The 24,093-nt window shown below is 33.5% G+C and overlaps 1 protein-coding gene across 3 annotated transcripts in view; it reads right to left on the reverse strand.

The window, feature by feature from the left end:
* The window catches only part of KIFAP3 (kinesin associated protein 3), a 213,127-nt gene that overhangs the window by 160,956 nt on the left and 28,078 nt on the right, over positions 1 to 24,093 (reverse strand). For all 3 annotated transcript variants that reach the window (XM_074308323.1, XM_074308321.1, XM_074308322.1), the window contains exons 2-5: positions 16,589 to 16,720; positions 13,616 to 13,770; positions 4,038 to 4,093; positions 1,082 to 1,223 (exon numbers count right to left, since the gene is read on the reverse strand). In XM_074308323.1, the coding sequence (XP_074164424.1) occupies positions 1,082 to 1,223; positions 4,038 to 4,093; positions 13,616 to 13,770; positions 16,589 to 16,720 (485 nt within the window). The remainder of the gene's footprint in view (positions 1 to 1,081; positions 1,224 to 4,037; positions 4,094 to 13,615; positions 13,771 to 16,588; positions 16,721 to 24,093) is intronic.

Consider the following 24,093-nt stretch of genomic DNA (forward strand, 5'->3'; position numbering starts at 1 on the left):
GCCAGATTCATTCATTCCATCTCACACCACCAGGGTGGCAGGCCTGTCTATCCTACTTTTCTCCACTGAAACCAAGTCTTATCAGAAGGACACAAAAAAGTAAAGTAATAAAGATTTTGGACTTTATCCCTGGCTATTCTGGTGGTGATTACTCTGCTGAAATGAAGGCTGGTTCAGAGAACTCCAGAAAAACAACCCGAACACTATAGGGAAATACAGTTAGCAATAGTAATTGTGAAAAGAATTTTGAAAAAATTTCTCTGATAAAGCCATAGAGGGAACTGAGTCAAATTTATAAAAAATAATAACCCTACTGATAAGTGAGCAAAAGATATGATCTATTCCTAAAGAGCTTTAAATTCATGCAAATTCTTTAACCTAACAGTACCACTTCTAGGCAAGTCCCAAAAGATATTTTTTAAAAAGGAAAAAAAGCTTATATGCATGAAAATATTTATAGCAGCTCTCTTCTCTGGGCAAAAAATTGGAAATTAAGGGGATACACATCAATTGGGGGAATGGCTGAATAAATTCTGGAATGTAATTATGATGGAATACTGTTTTATGGGAAATGATAAGTAGGATGCTCTCAGAAAAAAAAAATCTGGCAAGTTCTACATGAACTCAAGCAAAGTGAAATGTGCAATATCCAAAAGTAGTAATAATATTCTGAGATGACCAGCTGTAAATGACTTTGCTATTCTCAGCAGTAAAACAATTCACTACTATTCTGAAGCACTTATGATGAAAAATCCTATCCATTCTCAGAGAAGGAACTAATTGTGTCTGAATACAGATTGAAATTTACTCTCTCTTTTTTAAAATTTTTTAACTTCATTTTTCTTAGGGGTTTTTTGTTTGTTTAGGGTGGGAGATCTATATTTTATTTCACATGACTTATGGAAATGTTTTGCATAATTTCACATGTGACTTTTTAATGGGGGCTGGGGATAAGAGAGAGAATCTGGAATTCAAAAATTTAAAAAAAAATGTAAAAAAGTTGTTTTAAATACAACTGGGGAAAATGTTAAATAAATAAAATTGTTTAAAATATAATAAAATCAGGATGTGTGTAAATCACCATTGAGCAGTAGTTCTTCCAAATTATCAGGGTTCCGAGCAAGCTGCAGAATCAAGGCAGAACCGCGCACCTTGTCAGGAATATCTTCATACAACAATTCAATGTACTCATCCATATCATTAATGTTAGCCACTTCATCAATCTGAAATAAACAAAGAGAGAGGTAGAAAATACTATAGTGGAAAAAAAAAATTATACCTAATGTATAGCCCAAACATGAATTTATTTTTTGGCACAAGATTGGAATTAATACTCCCTTACAATGAGAAATTTCTAAGAGAATTGTAATGGACTTCTTTTTGATGTGGAAAGAACTGGACATTTAGGATTGGGACACTAGGTCAGTAGTGATTATAAAAGCACAAAATATTTTTTAAAAGTACATACTCTAAAAATTGGAATTAGTGTTACTCCAAATGTAGATTGTCTTAAATATTGTGCTATTCTGAATAATTCCTTGGAATTACAACAGACTAAAAGAACCATTCAATAAAATAATTTTATTATAAATGTTTTAAAACTTTATCCATATCTCATTATAAGAAATCATGGCATATAAGTCATAGTCAACATTATTCCTCTTTATTGTTTAAGAAACTGGTATTCCATCTAGCCATTCTGGAGAGAAATTTGTAACTATGCTCAAAAAGTTATCAAACTGTGCATACCCTTTGACCCAGCAGTGTTGCTACTGGGTTTGTATCCCAAAGAGATCTTAAAGAAGGGAAAGGGACCTGTATGTGCAAAAATGTTTGTAGCAGCCTCTTTGTAGTGGCCAGAAACTGGAAACTAAGTGGATGTTCATCAATTGGAGATTGGCTGAATAAATTGTGGTATATGAATAGTATGGGATATTATTGTTTGCTGGAACTCTGTCTTCCCAGAAATCAGCAGGAGTCAGGCTAATCAAAAGTCTTTATTCTTGGTCTCTTGAGGTCACCGTCAGGGGATTAGATCTAGTAATCTCCACACCACCTTCCTCTCTCAACCGCCACAAGAGAATGCCTCAATTTCCTCCTCCTACTTCCCCACAATACGTCACTTCCCCCTCTTTGTCCCACCAATCAAGTCAGCACAGAACAGCTGGGGAGGGTCAACCTTCAAACAAGTTAATAGAGAACTTCCAATTGGCAATTAGTCTCACATGCTCCATTATCCAAGTGCATTTGCTCAGTTCTAACCCTTTACATCAACCACTTTCTTTTGTTTTAGAACACAGGTGGTCACACCATCCCTGACTTTTCAGGGAGGTGAGAACCCCAAAAAGGAGGTGATCATTCCCCCCCCCCCCAACTTCTCAGGAAGGGAGATGAAAACACTAAAAAGGAGATGATCACGCCCTCCCTGACAAATCAGGAAGGGAGATGAAAAGCACCAAAGGGAAGTGGGGATTGCTAGCGGGTTTCTGGGTTGAAGGGTCTTATTAGAGACAAGTATGCACAAACCAGCATGGGAGTTATTACACAAGCACATAGCAATAATGCAGAGGCTATTAGTGATGACTCTCCCCACAGTCAGTGCAGGCTCGATGGGGTGTAACAAACATGAATTGTACATACAAGTGGTGATATAATAAACAATATATATCAACACGGTTTTGTAAAAGATTTCCGGAAGTCCTAGAAGGAGGGTATGTAAACATCAGTCACACATACGCCTTCTTCAGCAACCAAAAGATAGTACAAAACTAATCTATTGTCCATTGCTTCATGTATTAGGGAATCCAATGATCCCTACAAGTTTTTGAAGTCCCACATCAGTCTTTTTATATGTTAGGGAATCCAATGATCCCTACAGGTTTTGAAGTCCTGCAACAGTCTTATGATGCCTCAGAGAATCCAATGATTCCTGAGGGCTTTCAAGTCCTACAATAGTCTTATGATGTCTCAGAGAATCCAATGATTCCTGAGAGCTTTCAAGTCCTACAATAGTCTTATGATGTCTCAGAGAATCCAATGATTCCTGGGGGCTTTCAAGTCCTACAATAGTCTTATGATATCCCAGAGAATCCAATGTTTCCTAAGAGTTTTCAAGTCCTATAACGGTCTTATCACATGTCAGAGAATCCAATGATTCCTGACGGTTTTCAAGTCCAACAATTTTTGATGTCCATGAGTCAAACGCCATAACTGCCAGGTTCTTTCAGTGGTGGGCACAGTCAGCAATGGAACCTCCCAATGTTTCTTGGGTCTTCTCCTTTGTTTCAAGGGTCTGCTCTGTCTCTCTCCGATGGACAAGGTATGACCAACAGGATGATTTCAGAAAGGCCTGGAGAGACTTACATGAACTGATGCTGAGTGAAATGAGCAGAACCAGGAGATCATTATATACTTCAACAACAATACTATATGATGATCAATTCTGATGGACGTGGCCCTCTCCAACAGTGAGCCGAACCAAATCAGTTCCAAAAGAGCAATGGTGAACTGAGCCAGCTACACCCAGCGAAAGAACTCTGGGAGATGACTATGAACCACTACATAGAATTTCCAATCCCTCTAATTTTGTCTGCCTGCATTTTGGATTTCCTTCACAGGCTAAATATACACTATTTTAAAGTCGGATTCTTTTTGTTCAGCAAAACAACTGTTTGGTCATGTATACATATAATGTATTTAATTTATACTGTAACATATTTAACACGTATTGGCCGACCTGCCATCTGGGAGTGGGGGGAAGGAGGGGAAAAATTGGAAAAAAAGAGTTTTAGCAATTGTCAATGTTGTAAAATTACCCAGGCAAATATCTGGTAAATAAAAAACTATTATTATTTAAAAAAAAAAAAAAAAAAAGAAACTTTTTTTTTTAGCAGTAATCATAAAGTTCTTTTTCAGTGTAATTTATGAAAAACCTTTACACTTCACTAATTTGGTCGCTATCATTATTTAAAGAAAAAATAAACAATTATTTAGCTACAATATTTTAAACTTAACTTCCTATTAAAGTATAGTCTTACCTCCATTCCTTCAAAAGGAGGTGGATCTTTAGGCTTGCTGGATTTTTCCTTTTTTTCTGTAACAATAAAAAGCAGAGAAATTATGAGAAAGGACTTTGCTATTCTAATTTCCTAGAAATTCTAGCTTAGCTGAATATTTTCAATCTGATTTAGGAAAATAAACTGTTATTTCTGTCCTCAAACAAAGAGGTATGGTTGTGTAATGAATTTATACTTATGTAAGTAAGCCATGTAAATATTTATCCATAATTTTTTTTCATTTTATTCAATGGTGTAAACTTTCTGTATAGTAGTGTGTTCACCCTAGTTTCCTGCTTAATTAATTACATTTCAAATGAGAATGAAAAAAAAGGTACAAAGGTAGACTGCAAGGATATAAAGAAGTAAAGAAAAAGCTTACACAATTCACACACTGGAAAACCAGACCTCAAATAATTAAGAAGTAATCTCATTGCAAAGAGAGATTAGGTTGAAATTCTTTCAAAAGGTTTTATAGTTGACAGTAATTTTCCCTTCCTTGGCACCTAAAACAACTAAGTATTATCAATGAATATATATCACACAGTTAAGACATATGACATTTTTACGAATACAATTTCACTTTATAATTCTCAAATATTCCAATAGACTGATGATCTCACCATAATGTACCAAAGCTAAAACCTATTTTTGATGAATTTTGTCTGTGACCTTCCATCAAAAGAGGACTAGTAAATATTCTGAGTGTCTTTACACAAAAAATGGGATCATAGATCGAGACCTATAAGAGACCTCAAACATTATCTAGGCCAAAACCTTCATTCCTTAAGGCAAGAGGTCCAAAGAGGTTAAGTGATTCACAAGATCATTCCTCTATACATTTTCTTGACATCACGTGAATACCATTGGAGCACACCAATACCAATGTTATCCCTCTCACATTTTATTATAGCTCATCTTTTTAGTCACCTTTTTAAAAATTTAAATAAATTTTACTTGTAATTTGTGTTTTTTATATTATGTAAAATTTCCCCAGTATCCCTTCCCCATCTGAAGGCCATCTTTTATAACAGAGAATTAAAAAAAAAAAAAAAAAAAAAAAGAGATCGAGCAGTAGTGAAATCAAGAAAGAGATAGAGACAGACAGAGAGGAGAAGGGGAACAAAAAGGAGAAAGGGAGAGAGAGAGAGCAAAAGAGAGAGAGAAAGAAAAAGAGAAAATATATGAAAATAGTAGAGAAAAAGCAGGAATTTGCCTGTGCTCTCCCAAATTGCCCTCAATTTAAATAATGTCTCAAAACAAATACTAGAACAGCAGAACTAACAAAAGGACAGGCAATTTTTTTTTTTCCCAGCCCAAGGTAACTTAGAACATACCTTAAGTGTTTTGGCTCTAGTTTCTTCAGCTTTCCCCCCCCCCCCAATTTTGCCACTATTATATTCTGTGTCTTTTAGTAATTCAATTAATTTCACTTTTATTTATTTAGTTGCTAAGGCACTTAAGAGTAAATAAGTTTAATACTGACATTGTTATGTTTCATTTCAGAATATTGTTAACTTTTCTTGTTTGTCTCTTTATTTTATAAATTTTTATTTTTGCTTTGTCTGGTATGATCATAACTTCTGGGGTTTTTTTTTTTTTTTTGGTTTTTTTTTTTTTTGGATTCATGTGATGCATACTCTAATGCTGGAGAAACTGAGGCAAGATAGAGATTAGAGAGTTTTTAATATTTTATTTGAAAGGAAGAAATTGTACTGGGAGCACACTGCCCCCAGGGCTGATGTCCAAAGCATCCAGCAGCTAATGTGTGCTTCCCAGGAAGTATATACACACATGTGGCTCAGCTACAGGAGTAGACCAAGGCAGGGGTGGAGAGAGTGGGAACAGACTATCAATCCAGTTCTGACAGGGGGAGGGGAGGCACCAGACATTCTGATAAGTTGGGATGCCAGAATGGAGAGAGGCACCGAACATTCTGATGATGTCTAAGATAGAATGTCTTTCTCCTTATCTGGATCATCATGATTAGGAGGGAGGGGTAATATAGGAACTGAGGCAGGACAATTTAGGGAAACTGAGTCAGGACAATAAAAGGAAACTGTGGCACAATATATACTAAATTTATTCCAGATCATTATTTTTATTCTGGCTATTTTTGCCTTTTAATAATATTTCATGTAAGCAAAAGATTGTGGGGTTTATTTTCCCATCAAATTTATTGTTCTCTTTTATTTTATTGGATTGTTTAATACATTCACATTTAAAGTTATGAATTAGGTTTATATTTAATTTTCCACCATTTCTCTTCAATATTGCTTGCTTTCTCTCTCCCTCACCCCAAAATAGGATCTATTGTTATAGTTCTTTTCTTTAAAGGCAGTTATCTCTTTAAGTAACTTTCCTCAATTTGTTTTTTCTATCTATATAAAATTATTTTGTGAGAAATCTCACACATTTGTAGGTCTGCTTGATCATGAGATCTGATGGAAACTGATTTAAATCAAATGAACTTTATACAAAACTGTCATCATTACTATCAACTTTCTTTCTTTTGTCCATTCCTCCCCCCCTTTTTTTGTTGTTAAAATAACACAGTTAAACAGGTCATATTGACATTATTGTAATTGAAAACTTACCTTTTCTCATTTTTAATCTTGTAGCTATATGAAAATTTGATTTTCACACTAACAAGTAGGGGGCCTGATAACACAGCTAATTCAAGAACGACTCCCATATCAGTAATGAGTCATTTCTTGTTTTTAAAATAATCGGTTTTTAATCTATTTATTTAGTGCTATACCAATCAATATCTATATGGAATTCCAATCAATATGGAATATTTAACACCATATACTAAGATAAGGTCGAAATGAGTTCATGATCTAGACATAAAGAATGATACTATAAACAAATTAGAAGAACATAGGATAGTTTACTTCTCAGATTTGTGGAAGAGGAAGGAATTTGTGACCAAAGAAGAACTAGAGACCATTATTCATCATAAAATAAGATAATTTTGATTATATTAATTTAAAAAGTTTTTGTATAAACAAAACTAATGCAGACAAGATTAGAAGGGAAACAATAAATTGGGAAAATGTTTTTACATCCAAAGGATCTGATAAAGGCTTATTTCTAAAATGTATAGAGAATTAACTCAAATTTATAATAGTTTAAGCCGTTTTCCAATTGATGGCCAAAGGACATGAACAGACAATTTTCAGGTAAAGAAATTGAAACTGTTTGTAGGCACAAGAAGTGCTCCAAATCACCACTGATCAGAGAAATGCAAATTAAGACAACTCTGAGATACCACTACATGCTTCTCAGATTGGCTAAAATGGCAGGAAAAGATAATGATGAATGTTGAAGGGGATGTGGGAAAACTGGGACACTGATACATTGTTGGAAAAACTGGAACTGTGAATGGATCCAACCATTCTGGACAGTGGTTTGGAACTATGCTCAAAAAGTTATAAAGCTGTGCATACCCTTTGATCCAGCAATGTTTTTTATTGGGATGATATCCCAAAGAGATCTTAAAGGAGGGAAAGGGACCTGTATGTGCAAAAGTGTTTGTGGCAGCCCTCTTTGTAGTGGCCAGAAACTGGAAACTGAGTGGATGCCCATCAATTAGAGAATGGTTGAATAAATAAATGAATGCTATGGAATATTATTGTTCTGTAAGAAACAACCAGCAGGATGATTTCAGAGAGGCTTGGAGAGACCTACATGAGCTGGCGCTTAGTGAAATGAGCATAACCAGGAGATCATTATATATGGCAACAAGAAGAATATACAACAATCAATTCTGCTGGACATGGCTCTCTTCAACATTGAGATGATTCAAACCAGTTCCACTTATGCAATGATGAAGAGAGCCATTCACACTCAGAGAGAGAACCGTGGGAACAGGGTGTAGAACATAACATAGCATTCTTACTTTCTCTGTTGTTATTTGCTTGTATTTTTTTTTTCTTTCTTAGTTTTTCTTTTTCTTCCTTCTTGATCTGATTTTTCTTGTGCAACAAGATAATTATATAAATATGTATACATAGGATCTAACATGTATTTCAACATACTTAACATATATTGGACTACCTGCAACTAGGGGAAGGAGATGGGGGGAAGGAGGAGAAAATTTGGAATAAAAGGTTATGCAAGGGTCAATGTTGGAAAAATTACCCATGCATATGTTTTGTAAATAAAAAGCTTTAATAATAATAAAAAAGTTACTAAAAAAATAAATTGAAAAAAAAATCAGTTTTTATTTTTCTAACACTATTCAGTGCTAATTTGTATCTACCACCTTCCAATTCTTAACAATAGCTGATAAGAGCCAACATTTATATAGAGCCTATACTACTATGTATCAGGCACCATGCTCAGTGTTTTATAATAATTATGATTATTTGTTTTTCACAACTGTAGGAATTGAGTGCTATTATCACCCTCATTTTATTGATGTAGAAACTGAGGCAAAAAGAGATTAAGCAGTTTGCTCAGGACCAGCTAGTCAGTGTGTGAATTATATTTGAATCTAGGCTTTACTGACTCCAGGTCCAAGACTCTATGCATCACAGAGTCACCTCAGTTTCCCTATAATAGTTTCTTGGAAAAACCCCACTTCTTTTTTATATGCTTAACATTTCTGTTTAATTTACAAGTCATTGGCATCTCTCATTTCTTATGCTAAAAGCTTTTAGCTCAATTAGCTACACATTGATATAACTTATTAGGCCTTATCAAATTCCTCATATAACTTATTTCGTATCTCTGGCAATAAATGCATGTAAACTGTTCGTTATTTTCATGCTGATCTTTTTACTGTTTTATGAGATAATGCATGACATTATGTGTATTTGTTTCCATTGCACAAATAATAAATTTTTTTTTCCTTTCAAGTAAAACGAGAATTATTCTTCTATTTAGCTATGACTTCTTCTGGTTTTATTTATAGTGAATATATCAAGATTAATAAAATTCTGATCATTCACTTATGAACACGGTTCTTACTGGCAAAATATAAAGCAAATATTTATAGATAATCTAAGTAATGTGTGATTCTTAGCTTCCTTTGTCCCCTTTTTATTCTACATCAATGAAAAAATAGATGGGGATCATGGAGAGGGCCACTTTGTGTTTTTGTTTCATGTTGCCATTAACAAAAAAATCAGAAATAAAAGTTCTTCATCTTTGGGTCCTCAAACAATCCAATCTTTTTGCCAGTATCACACCTGAAGCGTGCCCAGCATAGCAGAACTTATTAGAGCTAGATTCCCTTGGCATGTCTTTCAAGAATCCAGAGTCACTTGTAAGCAAAAGAGGCAACTAAATAGGACTTTGTGAATGTTCCAATAAAACTTAGGGGGCACACGGGGTCTTCAGAAGGATTAGCCTCTCCAGTGTGAGGTACTTATCTGGTTTCCACCTTCCCTCGACCTTCACCAGGGGCTCCAAGAAGCTAGAGAAGGTTCAAGGGCTACTTCCTGGTAAACCGCCTCAGCAGACAGGCTAAACCAGATTGGAGTGTAACCAATAGGCCTCCAACCCATTTGTGTTGTAGAGGGAGGTCCACTCTAAGCATGTGAAGACTTTCCATAGTAGAATGGGTAAATGAAAACAATGTGTTCCAGTGGCCAGGAAGGTAGCTGATGCTGTGAAGTGCTTAGAGCATGGTCAGCACTGCATCCTGGCCAATGCCTGTCTTCCTGACTTTTGTATTGCCACTAGACATTGCTAATTCAGGAACAGCGAGTGAAGCTGATGATTTTATTTAACTCTGTCTCTCTCAAATCCAATTCACTTACAAGACATCAACCTGTAATATCCTTGGTCCTCTTCAAAAACAGCATGAACAATAAAAATTTCAAAATTCATTTTATATTTATTAAACAAATATAATGATCTATGGAAAATTTATTGATCCATTCTTAAGCTATTTTTTTCTTGTTTTCTAGATTATACCATAGTGATTAATATCATAAGTCACTATGCACTATAGTTCAGATTTCCATTTATTCAGAAAAAATTTTTATCTTTTATCTTTAGAATATTAGCAAATTTTGTCAGTAATATCTGAATAATTTTTTGTGGCAAATTAAATCACTAAGCACTTTTAAATAATACTACATATTGTGTCACATTGGTTTAGAATGACTCACAGAATCTATCAACTTTCAGATACGCCTTACTCTAAAATTTAGAAGTTTGGGATGCAAAAAAATTTTCTAAAAATATAAACAAAGACTACAAAAGAATAAACTGGAGTAATCAACTCTACTACAATCATCAATTCCAATTATTAAGTACTTTAGATACTTCAGTGATTATGGAGCCTTATCAAGTTCAACCTTACCCAAACACCTCTTAGGAAATCATGAAACATTCAAAACTTGGAAGCAAACAGAGAAAACTGATGCTACAGCCGCACTTCAAAACAGTTCATGGGATTTGGAGAAAACACTGTAGTGACTAATGTTCTATATCTACACCCTGGTTATTTTCAAATAAGGTGATTAGTCTATTTGCCTTGGCAAATTCTCTTTCCCCACTGTAACTTTCCATCATGAAGAGTCAGTGAAGAAAGAGAAGTTATAGAGTCCCTATCCACAAATACTTATGCAACTTAAATTTAAAGTAAGTAATCTAGTAAAATGGGTCAATTTTTAAAAGCTAAATTGTAAATCTACTTATTTTCAAGAAGAATCTCTGGTGTATTTATGCTCTGGCATTGGCTTCATATTAGGAAGTTCGAACTTTTAGAAATATCTCAGTGCATAAGAATATATATGATATATGATATATATGATATCATAATATATATGATAAGAATATATTTTGGGATGTGAATGAGCACAGACTGATTGATAGTATCGAAATCATGATTCTTTATAGCTCTTTATAGATTACTACTACCAAGGCAATTGCCACTAGGTGGCACCATATTGCACAGAACATTGTGCCTGGAGTCAGGAAAACTTGAGTTCAAATGTGACCTCATCCATTAACTTACTAGCTAGTGGACCCTGGGTACGTTATTTGGCTTGTTTGCCTCAGTTTCCACAACTGTAAAATGGGGATAAAAACAGCACCTCCCTCACAAAATAAGGAAGATCAAATGAGGTAACATTTGTAAAATGCTTGCATAGTGATTGACACACAGTAGGCACCAAATAAATGTTAGTTGTAATTGTTTTTGTTATTATTCAAACTTTTATTACTTTGAAAGAGGTAGGGCATCTGCTATTAACTATCATCATTGTTATTATTAAAGCTTTAGTTACTTTAACAGAAAGAAAGTACACCCTTTTGTGGAAGTGTAGATTAGAAACTGTCCCAGCAAATAAATTAAAGCAATAAGATTTTATTACAATAAAATTTTATGAACAAATGCATATTTTATCATGATGCTAGAATTATTTGAGTAACAGAAAATAATAAAAAGAAAGTTTAGAGAGTTCACAATATAAAATATTATATATGTATATTTAGCAATTTTTAAAACTAAGTTTCATGTGTTTCAAGTATACAAAAATTATCAAGAGAAATAAAATCTTTTTTTATATGAAATATATTTCACACTTAACTTAATGAAACATTTTTGGCATGCCTGCAAATATTAAAATACCACATCCAAAGAAGCAATGTTTTGATTTGTGCTATTTGATCCCCTTTACCATGAAATGTATGGAATTTCTTTATGTCTCCAGTGTCTGTCCACACTCTCCTGTCAGTCTCTAACTTATTCATGGTTTTACTGAATATTTTCCAGAAGCTGTACTGATCCTAATTAGATTTCTTGTAAAACAGATACTATCTTTAGGAACATACTCAATAAAGACAGAAGGACTTTGAAATGGGAACATATGACAATAAAATAAGTATCCTGTATATTCAAAACTTTTCTATTCTATTTATTTATTCATATTTCATATCCTTTTCTACCTAACAGTCTCCCATCACTTCAATTTCTAGATTCCTGAAGCTGCCATATGGTAAAGACCATCATGTGAGGAGAAATACAACCAAAATGTGGGCAACTCATAATTCAAAGTTCTAATTCTCTTGTTGCCCTAATCTGTAGGTATAATTGATAAGAGCTGACGTTTCACTGATGTGGAAAATGGCACAGAAAGATGAATGGATGAATTATTTGTTCAATTTAAATATGAGTGAAGATTCAGAATGACAAATATTTCACACAGAATCAAGTTAATATTTAATTTTAAATATCCTTGTTTGCAGTCTGTAAGTTATAAAATAAAACAGTTGTTTTTAATGTTTATTATCCTGGTCCCTGAGAAGCATCTTGTCTGAAAATTAACATGCACAATTTATATATTTGTAATATTACTTTAAAATGCTTTTCTGAGGGGCAGCTAGGTGGAGCAGTGAATAGAGCACCAGCCCTGAATTCAAGAGGACCAGAGTTCAAATCTGGTCTTGGACACTTAACACATATTAGCTGTGTGACCCTGGGCAAGTCACTTAACCCCAGCCTCGGGGGGGAAAAACTGCTTTTCTGAAATAGTACAAGGAATGAATTTGTCCTGGACTTACAGTAAAAACGTTCTAATCATATGTTAAAAACACATTGCTAAGAAAAATTCAACAATCATAATATGATATTAAGGATATTCCAGATTAACAGCAGATATACAGAACCCCTGCCTCTCCTACCTCCAAAAATTGTTGTTGTTTTTTAAATGAAGCACAGAAAAAAATAGTCTGTAAGTTTTTTTAAATTTTACTATCTACATATGAAAAGAGATGGCTATTATTACCAGAGTAGAGAAAGTTACTTTTAACAGGAATGTAATGAATAATTAAAAAAAAGAAATTTCTGATGAGAAAACAACCAAAATAATTTACATGTGCATATAATTTCAATAATTTCAAGTTTGTAGACAGATCACAAAATCAGCGTGTCAAGAATGATTGCATCAGATAAGAGGCAATGCATATCTTAAGTATCAAGACTTTTTTATTTTAAAAGGGTGAGGGAAGGAGATAGAATGTTTCAATGAAAAGTCATATTATCAAAGATTTAAATTTTTTTTGAATGCAGTCAAAATAAGTTACCAATAATCAATATGAGGTGATATACCATTAAAACATTTGTGCCTTTTTAAATAATGAGAGAATGAAATTCAAAAAATCATGGATTGGGCTCTTTTGTAATATCTACTCTGAAGTAACTTATTTGTTAGGATCTGTCTTCACTGTTTTTTGTCTGATTAAGAGATTAAGGATGATAGAACAATAGAGACAAAGGATTAAGGAAACATTTTATGTTTTTCTTTGACCAATCTCTGAAATATCATAAAATAAGGTTTTAAAATAATTTGCAAATTTTAAAATGATGACCAGTACTAAATTTGGCACATCTACTTGGAGCACAGAAAATGAATTTATTGTCATAAAACTTTTTTCCATTAAATTATTTCTGAATCAAAATGACATGTAATTTCTTAATTATGTTTCTGCAAATACAAAAAAAAAAAAAAGTAAAATCTAAGAAAATACAAAATACGAAAGATCAATACTTGCAGTTCTGTTCCTCTGGCCTTGAATACAGGTCAGTGACTTCTGCTTACCTTTCCCTGACAAGGCATCACGCCGGTTCTGTAAGTAGTATAACAGCTGTTCCACCTCATTTAGTTTTGAGGGATGAATGAGTTTACATTCTTCAACCACTTTCCGAGCCAAGGAAGTGATATCAGTGTTAGCATTGAGACTCTTCAGACGAATTCTGTAAGAAAGAATTTTTCAATTCAAATATCTTGACAGCAAGCAATATATTAACATGTATAAATATACACACACATATATATAAACACATACATAAACAACATTTATATAACTATATAATTATTGATATGTATGAATTTGTTTATAAGTTTGTTCATATGGTTGGATATACACACATATACATATTTTTCTTCCCATGCTTTCAAAGTTATCCATGAAATGCAATGGAAGAAACTAAAATAAAATATCAAATACAATTGGGACCACCTGTTTCTTTAGAGCTAGGTAATAATGAGGGAAAGGAAGGGAAAGTAGCTAAAAATAAGCAGTCTTCTTTAGGAGAATAAAAAAACAATGCAGAAGTCCACATTTGAAAAAATACTTAAGAGCTATAACATTTTTCAGTAGATTAGTAATCTCATTAATGTGGTTCTTCCCTTCATGGGTAAAGATCCCATACTTTCTAAACATATGCTATTATGCATGTTTTCCTATAAATACTCTAACAAGGGGATTCTCCCAAGGTGCTAGGATTTCCTGTCATTCCCTAAGTAGCACTTCAGTACCTGAGCTGTCAGTCTGTTACCCTTTGATCTTGATGTTTGCAAACCAGATTACCTCCTTTTCATCTTAGACATTTTTTATTTCAATTGAATTCACTAATTTATTAAGTACCTATTACATGCCATTTTTCTGATAGATTTTATATCATCTGGTATAAGCAATTCATAAATATTGATAAGCTGAATCTGTTAAAATCACCATGGTTTTTTTTTTCCCCCAATGTACTTTGAGTAACCTGTAATTCTGATTCTCAGATACTCTGGTATTCCGTGATTGCAGGCATAAAGAATACCAGAAAAATTGTTAAAAAGAAGGATTTTGTTTCAGAGAAAAGCCTGGAATCACTGAAAGCACAGATAATTTCCCAAATGCAATCCAGCCTGCTCTCTTCTCCATACTCAGTTCCAGGCTTTCAGCATCCGACTTCTATTCTCTTCAATCTATTCTCTTCCATTTGGCCAAAATAATCTTTCCAAAATAAATCCAACTATCATGTCACCCATCTCAAGAAGTTTCTACAGCTCTCTCTTGCCTCTGGAGTTCAGAATTTAAAGCCACTTATAATTCTCCTTGCTGATGACCCTTTCAGGTTGCATGCCCAACATGGACTGGCTTGCTCTCCCCATTGCAGCCAAATTGGCTGGCTAGCTGTTACCCCCTGACTGTGAACTATCCTGGGGGGTTGCCTCACCTCCCCTTCTTAGGCTGACCTGCAGGATTCCTAGAAAAATTTTTTTCCTAATTCTTAGCTGTTTGCACTTTCTCTTCCTCAAATAATCACTATATGAATATATATTGATAGGCATATACAAGCATAAGCACACATAATATCTATAAACCTTTGCAGGATGCTTATTTATTATGTATGATTCCCCTGCTGCAACGAGGGAAGAGAAGTTCCCGGGGGGGGGGGGGGGGGGGAGGGGAGTATTTGTGTGGTCTCAATACCCCTAGCACCTAAAGCAGTAGAAAAATCTAAGAAAACTTCTTAGATCTGTGTACTTGAGAAAATCCCTTAAGTCCTAGACTCCTCTGCAAAATGAGGATACTGGACCAGAGGACTTCTGAAATTCCTGCCCCACTACCTTTCAAGAAGCACCCAGGATAGCATCATGCTCCCTCCTTTACTCTTCCCCAGGTTGACTCTCTTCCTCACCCACAGATTTCCAGTTTTTTATTAGAATTTAAACTCCTAGTGGGCATGGACTACCTTTTTTTTTTTTTTTTTTTGACTAATAAATGATTTTCCAAGCAGCACAGTGTTTGGCACATGATAAGGGCTTAATAAACATATGGATTTCTAACTCAGAACAGAGTTTTTTTCCCCCCTACTCCCCCCCTTCACTTAATAGTATTTTTTTTTCTAATCACATGTAAAGAAAGTTTCCAACATTCACTTTTATAAAATTTTGAGCTCCAAATTTTTCTTCCCTCTTCCCTTCCTCTCTCTTCCCCAATAGAGCAAATAATTTGGAAGGATCTACATGTACATTCACATTAATCACATTTCCACATTACTCATGTTTTGAAAGAAGTGTCAAAACAAAAGAAAAAAGCATACTTTGATCTTCATTCAGACTCCATAGTTCTCTTGATGTAGGCAGTATTTTCTTTCTTTTTTTTTTCTGGTGATTTTTTTGCAAGGCAATTGGGGTTAAATGATTTGCCCAGGGTCACACAGCTAGTAAATATTAAGTGTTGGAGGGCAATGATGTCAGGGCTAGTGCTCTATCCTCTGCACCATCTTAGCTGTCTTGTGGATAGCATTTTCTATCATGACTTTTTTGGGATTGTCTTGGACCACTGAATTGGCAAGAAGCCTAAGTATCATGGCTAATCATCTTAGCAAGTGGCCATTACTGTGTGTTCTCTTGGTTTTGCTTACTTCACTCAGCATCAGTTCATGTCTGTCCAGGCATTTCTGAAATCTGCCCACTCATCATTTCTTAGAGCACAATAGTAAGCCATTACCTTCACATACCATGATTCACCAGAAGGACTCTTTAGATAAGCTAGATCTTCAGCTTTAGGCATGAGGCCTTGCTGAAAAACGCCTACAATAACTGTTGTCTACAGTTTGTCTAGTATTGTCTTTTATTTATCAAAACAAAAAAGCATGAAAAGAGGGCTAACAATATCAACTCCAGTGCTTATATTGTCACCAACAAGATTCTGTTCAAATTTGAAGAGTAATAAGTTATGAGTATATAAAATGCTCAATACTATAAACGAGTATAAACCCAAATAAAACTCACATTTTTTGACATTCCTTCCGTTCTCCCAGCATGGGATCCCCCATTTCTCCAAGAATGGTAGCTTCCACTTCATATTGAACAATAAGTGCCTTTTCTGATGGGTGCACGTCAATATTACCTCCTTTAACCTTCCTAAAAAGTTAAATAAGTATATGATTATTTATTATAAATCACACAAACTTTCATGTCATTATCTGGCAGGACAATTGATGGAATACACATGGGTTAGGTTAACATAACTATTTAGCTCCCATTCAATGGAGCTAAATTCCATTTCATGGAGTAATCGATGATTGGTACATAAAGCCAGTCTTGATGACCCTAACTTCTAGAAGGATGATCCTGCTAAGATTGGGTTGCCCTAGAAAAAAGTATGATATAGTAGAGATTTGATTTGATTTGAATTCTGAAAGACCTGGGTTCAAAGTTCCACTCCTGACACTTACTAACTCTTCAACCATAAGCATATAATCTAACTTTTACAAGCCTTTACAAACCTTTACAAGTTTCCTTGTATTTAAAATGAGGAGCTTGAACAAGAAGGCCTATAAGGCCCCTTCTAGTTCTACAAGTATTATCCTCTTATTTACTTTGTATTTGCCCTGTGTATACTCTTTCATGTGTGCAAGTAGCTGTAGATGTCATTTCATGCAATAGAACATAAGCTTTTTGAGAGCAAGCAGAGTTTCATTCCTTGCATTTGTATCTAATACTGAGCAAACACACTGACATCAAAAAACCTTAAAAAAATTTTAAAAAGCACAAAAAAGCTTTTCCCTCTCCAATCTAACAGACAAATATATGCAACTCTTATGCTTTCAAGCCATATGAGAAAAAAGACATGGAAAGGGTATACATAGTGTTATGAATGAAGAACAGAGATATGGTCAATTTGACTGGATCATAAAATGCAGAAGGGGAAGTACTTTCCAGTGGGGCTGAGAAGGAGGGTTGGTTGGAATCAGGAGTTCAAGGTTTGAACACCAAGCAGAGGAATTTACATTTTTGCTCATGCAAAAACCCATCTATTTGATTCCATTCCCTCTTTATTTCCTATTTATCCTACACGCACTTGCTTATACATAGTCAATCTTCAACATTCACTAACTTTCATGACTTCAAATATTAGCTTGATTTCATCAGCAACCTGATTTTCACTTTTATGTTGGCAATAGCACACATTTTAATGTCCACTAGAGAAAAAATGAGAATATGCATGCAATTTTGTGGAGCAACTGGTATCCTACTAAACTCTAGTCCTGTTCCTCCTATCACTCTAGAAGAACTCCCTGCACATCCACTGTTTGAATTTTCATTGTTTGCTTTTAAAACAAAATTTTATTTTTTAAATTATGTCCGGAGAAGCATAGTGCAAGTCCTTTGGGCTTTAAGGTGATATCAAGATAGTAATGATTAAAGTGCCCACAACCTCTGTCAGTTTTCCTAGGGTAGCCAGGCAAAATATTCTGCAGTATGACTATAGTACAATACCTTTATATTGTCAGTTGACATCGTGGAAGGTAAGATACAGGTTAACAAATGTTTTAGTTTTAATAATTTTTATTTGCTGTACAGTATTTATGATACTCAAGATTTCACGTGTTATAAAAAGTAAATATTGTACAAATTCGATGTTTCATTTTTTAAAAATTGAGATGCTTCCACAAAAAACACATAATTCTAGGAAACTGCTAAGGAGAAAAACTATTTTGTGCATTTAACTGATTTTATTTTGTGTGCTATATTTTATGGGTTATTTCATGGTTACTGTATTAGGAAGAGTGTGTAGTATCAGAATTAATGAATTATATAGAATTACATACAAAAACTATTATTTTCATCAATTTTTAGCAAAAGATTGGTTTTGGGTGGTTACAGGCAACCCAGATACCATAAGTAGTAATTGTTTGCTTAACATATCTTTGTGACTGTGATGCCTGAATTTTGAAGTTATAATTTTTTTCTGTATTTTCACAAAAGGGTCCCTACTGCCAGAGCAGGTGGATATCTAGAACTATCTATTTTTGACCTTCAATTGTCCCATCTCAGAGTGGATGTACTAGTCCCGCTTTAAATGTGACTCCTACAGTTTTACCAAATCCAGTCTTTCCAGTTAACCTTGAGAGACTATTCTGGGGGAGTCTAACAAGTGAAGAGAGTTGAAACCCATGAATTACACCAGCTGTAAGGCAAGAAAAAGAAAGAAAACAAATAGCTTTGGAGAAATAAGAAGCTGGAGGAAAAAATGAAGGAGGGAAAAGTTCAAAATGTACCAAAGATTAAAAGTATTAAATAAGAGCATTAAAAGAGGCAGTAAGAATGAAAAAGAGAATTGAACAATTCTAACCACAAAACACTTTTTAAACTTATTTTACTTTTCTAAGTTTCATGCTTTTAAAAAGTAATACTTCTCCTCCACTGGGAGAAAAAAGAAGTAACCTTTGTAACAAATATGCATAGTAAGCCAAATAAATTCTTGCATTGATTGATTATATCCAAACAATGTGTCTCATTCTGCCTGGTGAATACACCTACTTTCTGTCAGAGGTAAATAGCATGGCTCATCATAGATTCTCTGAAAAGGTGGCTAGACAACTATCAGAGTGCTCAAGTCTTTAAAAGGTTTTTTTTTTATGTGTTTGTTTTGTTTTTTAACAGAACATTGTTAATATCACATAAATTGTTCTCTCCTTGTTCTGCTCATGTCATTCAGCATCAGTTTAATCAAGTCTTCCCAGGTTTTATGAAATTGTCACTTCGTTACTTCTTAAAGTACCATAGTATTCCATTACTGTAATATAACAATTTGTTAAGCTGTTTCCCAATTAATGAGACCTAGATTCTAATTCTTTTCTTTGTCATGAAAGGAATTACTACACTTTTATAATGTGGTTTCTTTCCCTTATCTTTTTGTGGTATAAGTCTTATTGTGGCAGAGATGGGTCAAGAATTGGATAGATTTTATTTATCTGGGAGCATAATTCCAATTCCCTTTCCAGAATGGTAGGATCAATTTATAGTTCCATTTTGAGATTCTTCACTCATTCAGTCATGCCCAATTCTTCATGACAATAGTGACAATTCTTTAGAATTGAAAACAAAAAAATATTTTGTAATTATTTCTCCACTTCTGTCTTCATTTCTATAAAATGTGTTTTGTAAATAGTCATATAATTCCCATGTTACATTTTTAAACTTATTTTTTCTCAATTACTTATAAACAATTTTTAATGGTTTTTTAAAAATTTGATTTCCATATGAATATCAAATCCATATGGAATGGAAATCCTTATGTCCATATGGAATATGGGAATCAAATTTTAAAAAAATTTCCTCCCCTTATCCTCCTTGAGAATGCAATTTGATAAAGATTATATATGTACAGTCATACAAAACATTTCCATACTGGCAAAATTGCAAAAAAAAAAAAAAAAAAAAAAAAGCATTAATCAAAAAACCCCCCAAACAAAACCAACAATAATAAAGTTTTTAAAAAGTGTGCTTCAATCTGCATTTGGACTTCATCAGTTCTTTCTCTGGATGTGGATAGCATTTTTCATCATAATATCCTTAAAAAACTGTCTTGGATCATTGTGTTACTGAGACTAAAGCTTTCACAGTTGATCATCATGCAATATTGCTACTATTCTATATAACATTTTCCTGGTTTAGCTTATTTTCATCCTGTATCAGTTCATTTAAGTTTTCCTAGTTTTTTTTTCACACAATAGTATTCCATCACAACTTGCTTAGCAATTCTCATCATCTCCTTAATTTACAATTCTTTGCCACCACAAAAAAGAGGTACTATTTTTTACCCATATAAGTCCCTTGCCTTTTTCTGTGATATAGTGGAATAAAGACCTAATAGCAGTATTACTGGGTCAAAAGGTATGCAGAGTTTTATAGAACTTTGGTCATAGTTCCAAATTGCTCTTTACAATGGTTGGATCATTTCACAAATCCAATTATATTGCACTAGGATCTCTATTATTTTTTCATATTCCCTCCAACCATATCATTTGCCTTATCTGGCCAGTATAATATGTATGAGGGTAATACTTCAGAGTTGCTTAAATTTATATTTCTCTAATCAGTAGTGGGATTTAAAGCATTTTTTCATGTAACTGTTGATAGCTTTGATTTCTTCTTCTGAAAAAAATGATCATTTATCAATTGGGTAATAATTTATAGTCTTAAAAATTTGAATCACTCTTGTATATTTTTGAGAAATGATTATCAGAAAAACTTGCTATAAAAAATTTCCCCAGTTTTATGCTTTCTTTCTAATCTTGGCTGCATTGGTTTTGTTGTACAAAACTCTTTTAATTTGATGTATTAAAATTATACATTTTACATTCTAAAACACATTTTCTTGTTTGGTCATAAATTCCTTCCTTATCCACAAGTCTGATGGGTAAAACATTCCATGCCCTACAATTTGATTTTGGTATTACCCTTTAGGTCTACATCATGCACAATTGTGATTTTTTCTCAGTATATGGTAGGATCTGTTATTAATACCTAGTTTCTGCCAAATCATTTCCCAGTGACTCTAATTTATAAGAAATCAAGCCATTCTCCAATTGATAAGTGGTCAAAGGATATGATCAGACAATTTTCAGATGATGAAATTGAAACTATTTCCACTCATATGAAAGAGTGTTCCAAATCACTATTGTTCTGAGAAATGCAAATTAAGAAAACTCTGAGATATCCCTACACACCTGTCAGATTGGCTAAGATGGCAGAAAAAAATAATGATGAAATGTTGGAAGGATTCGGGAAAACTGGGACACTGATGCATTGCTGGTAGAGTTGTGAACGAATCCAAACATTCTAGAGAGCAATCTGGAATTATGCCCCAAAAGTTATCAAATTCTATATACCCTTTGATCCAGCAATGCTACTACTGGGCTTATATCCCAAAGAAATACTAAAGAAGGGAAAGGGACCTGTATGTGCCAAAATGTTTGTGGCAGCCCTATTTGTAGTGGCTAAAAACTGGAAAATGAATGGATGCCTATTAATCGGAGAATGGTTGGGTAAATTGTGGTATATGAGTGTTATGGAATATTATTGTTCTGTAAGAAATGACTAGTAGGATGAATACAAAGAGGCTTGGAGAGACTTACATGAACTGATGCTAAGTGAAATGAGCAGAACCAGGAGATCATTATACAACTTCAACAACAATACTGTATGAGGATGTATTCTGATGGAAGTGGATATCTTCGACAAAGAGATGATCTAATTCAGTTCCAATTGATCAATGATGATCAGAATCAGCTACACCCAGAGAAAGAACACTGGGAAATGAGTGTAAACTGTTTGCATTTTTGTTTTTCTTCCCATTTTGTTTTCTTTACTTTCTGAATCCAATTCTCCCTGTGCAATAAGAGAACTGTTCGGTCCTACACACATTTATTGTATCTAGGATATACTATAATACATTTAACATGTATAAGACTGCCTGCCATCTAGGGGAAGGAGTGGAGGGAGGGAAGGGAAAAGTCAGAACAGAAATGAGTGCAAGCGATAATGTTGTAAAAAATTGCCCAAGCATATGTTCTGTCAATAAAAATTTATTTAAAAAATCATTTCCCACTTTTCCCAGCAGTCTTTATCAAACAGTGATTTCTAGTCCTACAATCTTAGATCTTTGGGTTTGTCAAAGACCATGCTCATTTACTACTATGTACTGGATAGTTAATCTAACATTTTATTTCTAAATAAGAGATTGTTTTGATGATTACTGCTTTGAAATACACTTTGAAATCTGGTAATGCTTAGCCCACTTTCCTTCACATTTAAAAAAATTGATCCCTTAGATCCTTAGAATGAGGCAAAGTAGACAGAGATGCTTTTTCTTTAATATCATTTCTCATGACAAAAATCATACCAGTTTCTAATACTGATGAAACAAAAGATGGAACTTTTTTATGTGTTGCCTCATTAATTAGATTGTGAATGCCAGGAGAGTATCTCATGTCTTAACTTTTTTATCTGCATCCCTAGTGCTTAGAACAATGATTTAAATATAATTAGGACTTTGCCAATTGTTCTACTTATTCATTTATTTATTCCTATGTTTTCTGCTGTTTCTTTTTGAATAATTGTTAGATTTTATAAAAAGTGTTTTCTGCATTTATTTATGAGATCACATGATTTTTATTATAATTTTTCTGGTACTGAATCAATCCTGTATTCCTTGTATAAGTCCAACTTGAAGTATATGCTTTTTAATATGTTGCTATAACTATTTTGTTATTATTTTAATAAATTTTTTCTGTCAATATTGATTAGGGATACTGGTCTATAATTAGTTATACTTCTCTGTTTTGATTGTGATTTAGTTATCAAGGTACATTTGTATCACAGAAGGAATCTGATAAAATTCCATCTTTTTTCCATTTACAAATAATTATATAATACTGGAAATGATAATTCTTTGAATGTATGATAGAAGCTTTTTATAAATTCATCTACCTTAAAGTTTTATTTTTCTTTGAGAATTTATTTATAATTTGTTTAGTTTCTTTTTTCTAATACCATGTTACTTAAAAATCTCTTGTTATTAATCTGGATATTTTATATTTTTGTAAACAGTCATGTCAGTTTTGTTGGCATGTGTAGTTTTAAATAATTCCTTTCTATTGCTTCTTGGCCTTTTAGCTAAGCTTGAATATAGTAATAATGTATTTATTCTTCAACCTGGCCCTTTCGGTGGGCTCCACAAACTCTTGAATCCAGTGACAATCCTTTGTTGTTCTTAACATAAGACACACCATCTCCTGATTCTATATAATTCCCACAGAAATAGGCTGTAAGGGCTAAGGAAGGAACATAGTAGCAATAGATTTTTCTGAGGGGAAAGGATTAAAAATAAAGGATATTTTCAGCAAGTACACCAAGGAAAATTCAGAAGCAGCATTAAGTTTGACAAAAGTTCACTGAAAAAAGAAATCAAAATTCAAAGAAATGGTATACCTCAGTGGATAAATACTTTACAACAAAGAAAACAGAATCATAATCACTGAAGGAAGGTAAAGATTGAATGACAAATTCCGTAAGCCCCCTTTAAATCATACTAATCTCAACTCCATAAGCCCTAGAGTAGTTCATAAAAACAAGTAAACAATTAAGTAAAAATTATAGAAGAAATAAAAACATAAATTAAAGTTCTTAAGGAATAAATTGTCAAATCTAACCAGAGACTGGTTAGTTAAGTTAGATAAGTTCAAAGAGAGATTCTTTATATCCACAGGTTAAAAACGATGGGATTTTCATTTAAAAAATTCAAGAAAAAATGAAAAGATTCATGGGACACTAACTAAAAGAAACCTCAAGTTTAAATCCCTATGTAACACTTTACTCAAATTAAAGAACTGTGTCACCAAAGAACAAATCTTACAAGTAACAAGGGAAAAAATCCATTAAATTAAATTCCCATGAAAAAAATCAAAATTGTTTAGGTTCATGGTTACCAAAAACAAAACAAAACA

Source organism: Sminthopsis crassicaudata, chromosome 4 (assembly GCF_048593235.1).
Source record: "Sminthopsis crassicaudata isolate SCR6 chromosome 4, ASM4859323v1, whole genome shotgun sequence".
Lineage (NCBI taxonomy): Eukaryota > Metazoa > Chordata > Mammalia > Dasyuromorphia > Dasyuridae > Sminthopsis > Sminthopsis crassicaudata.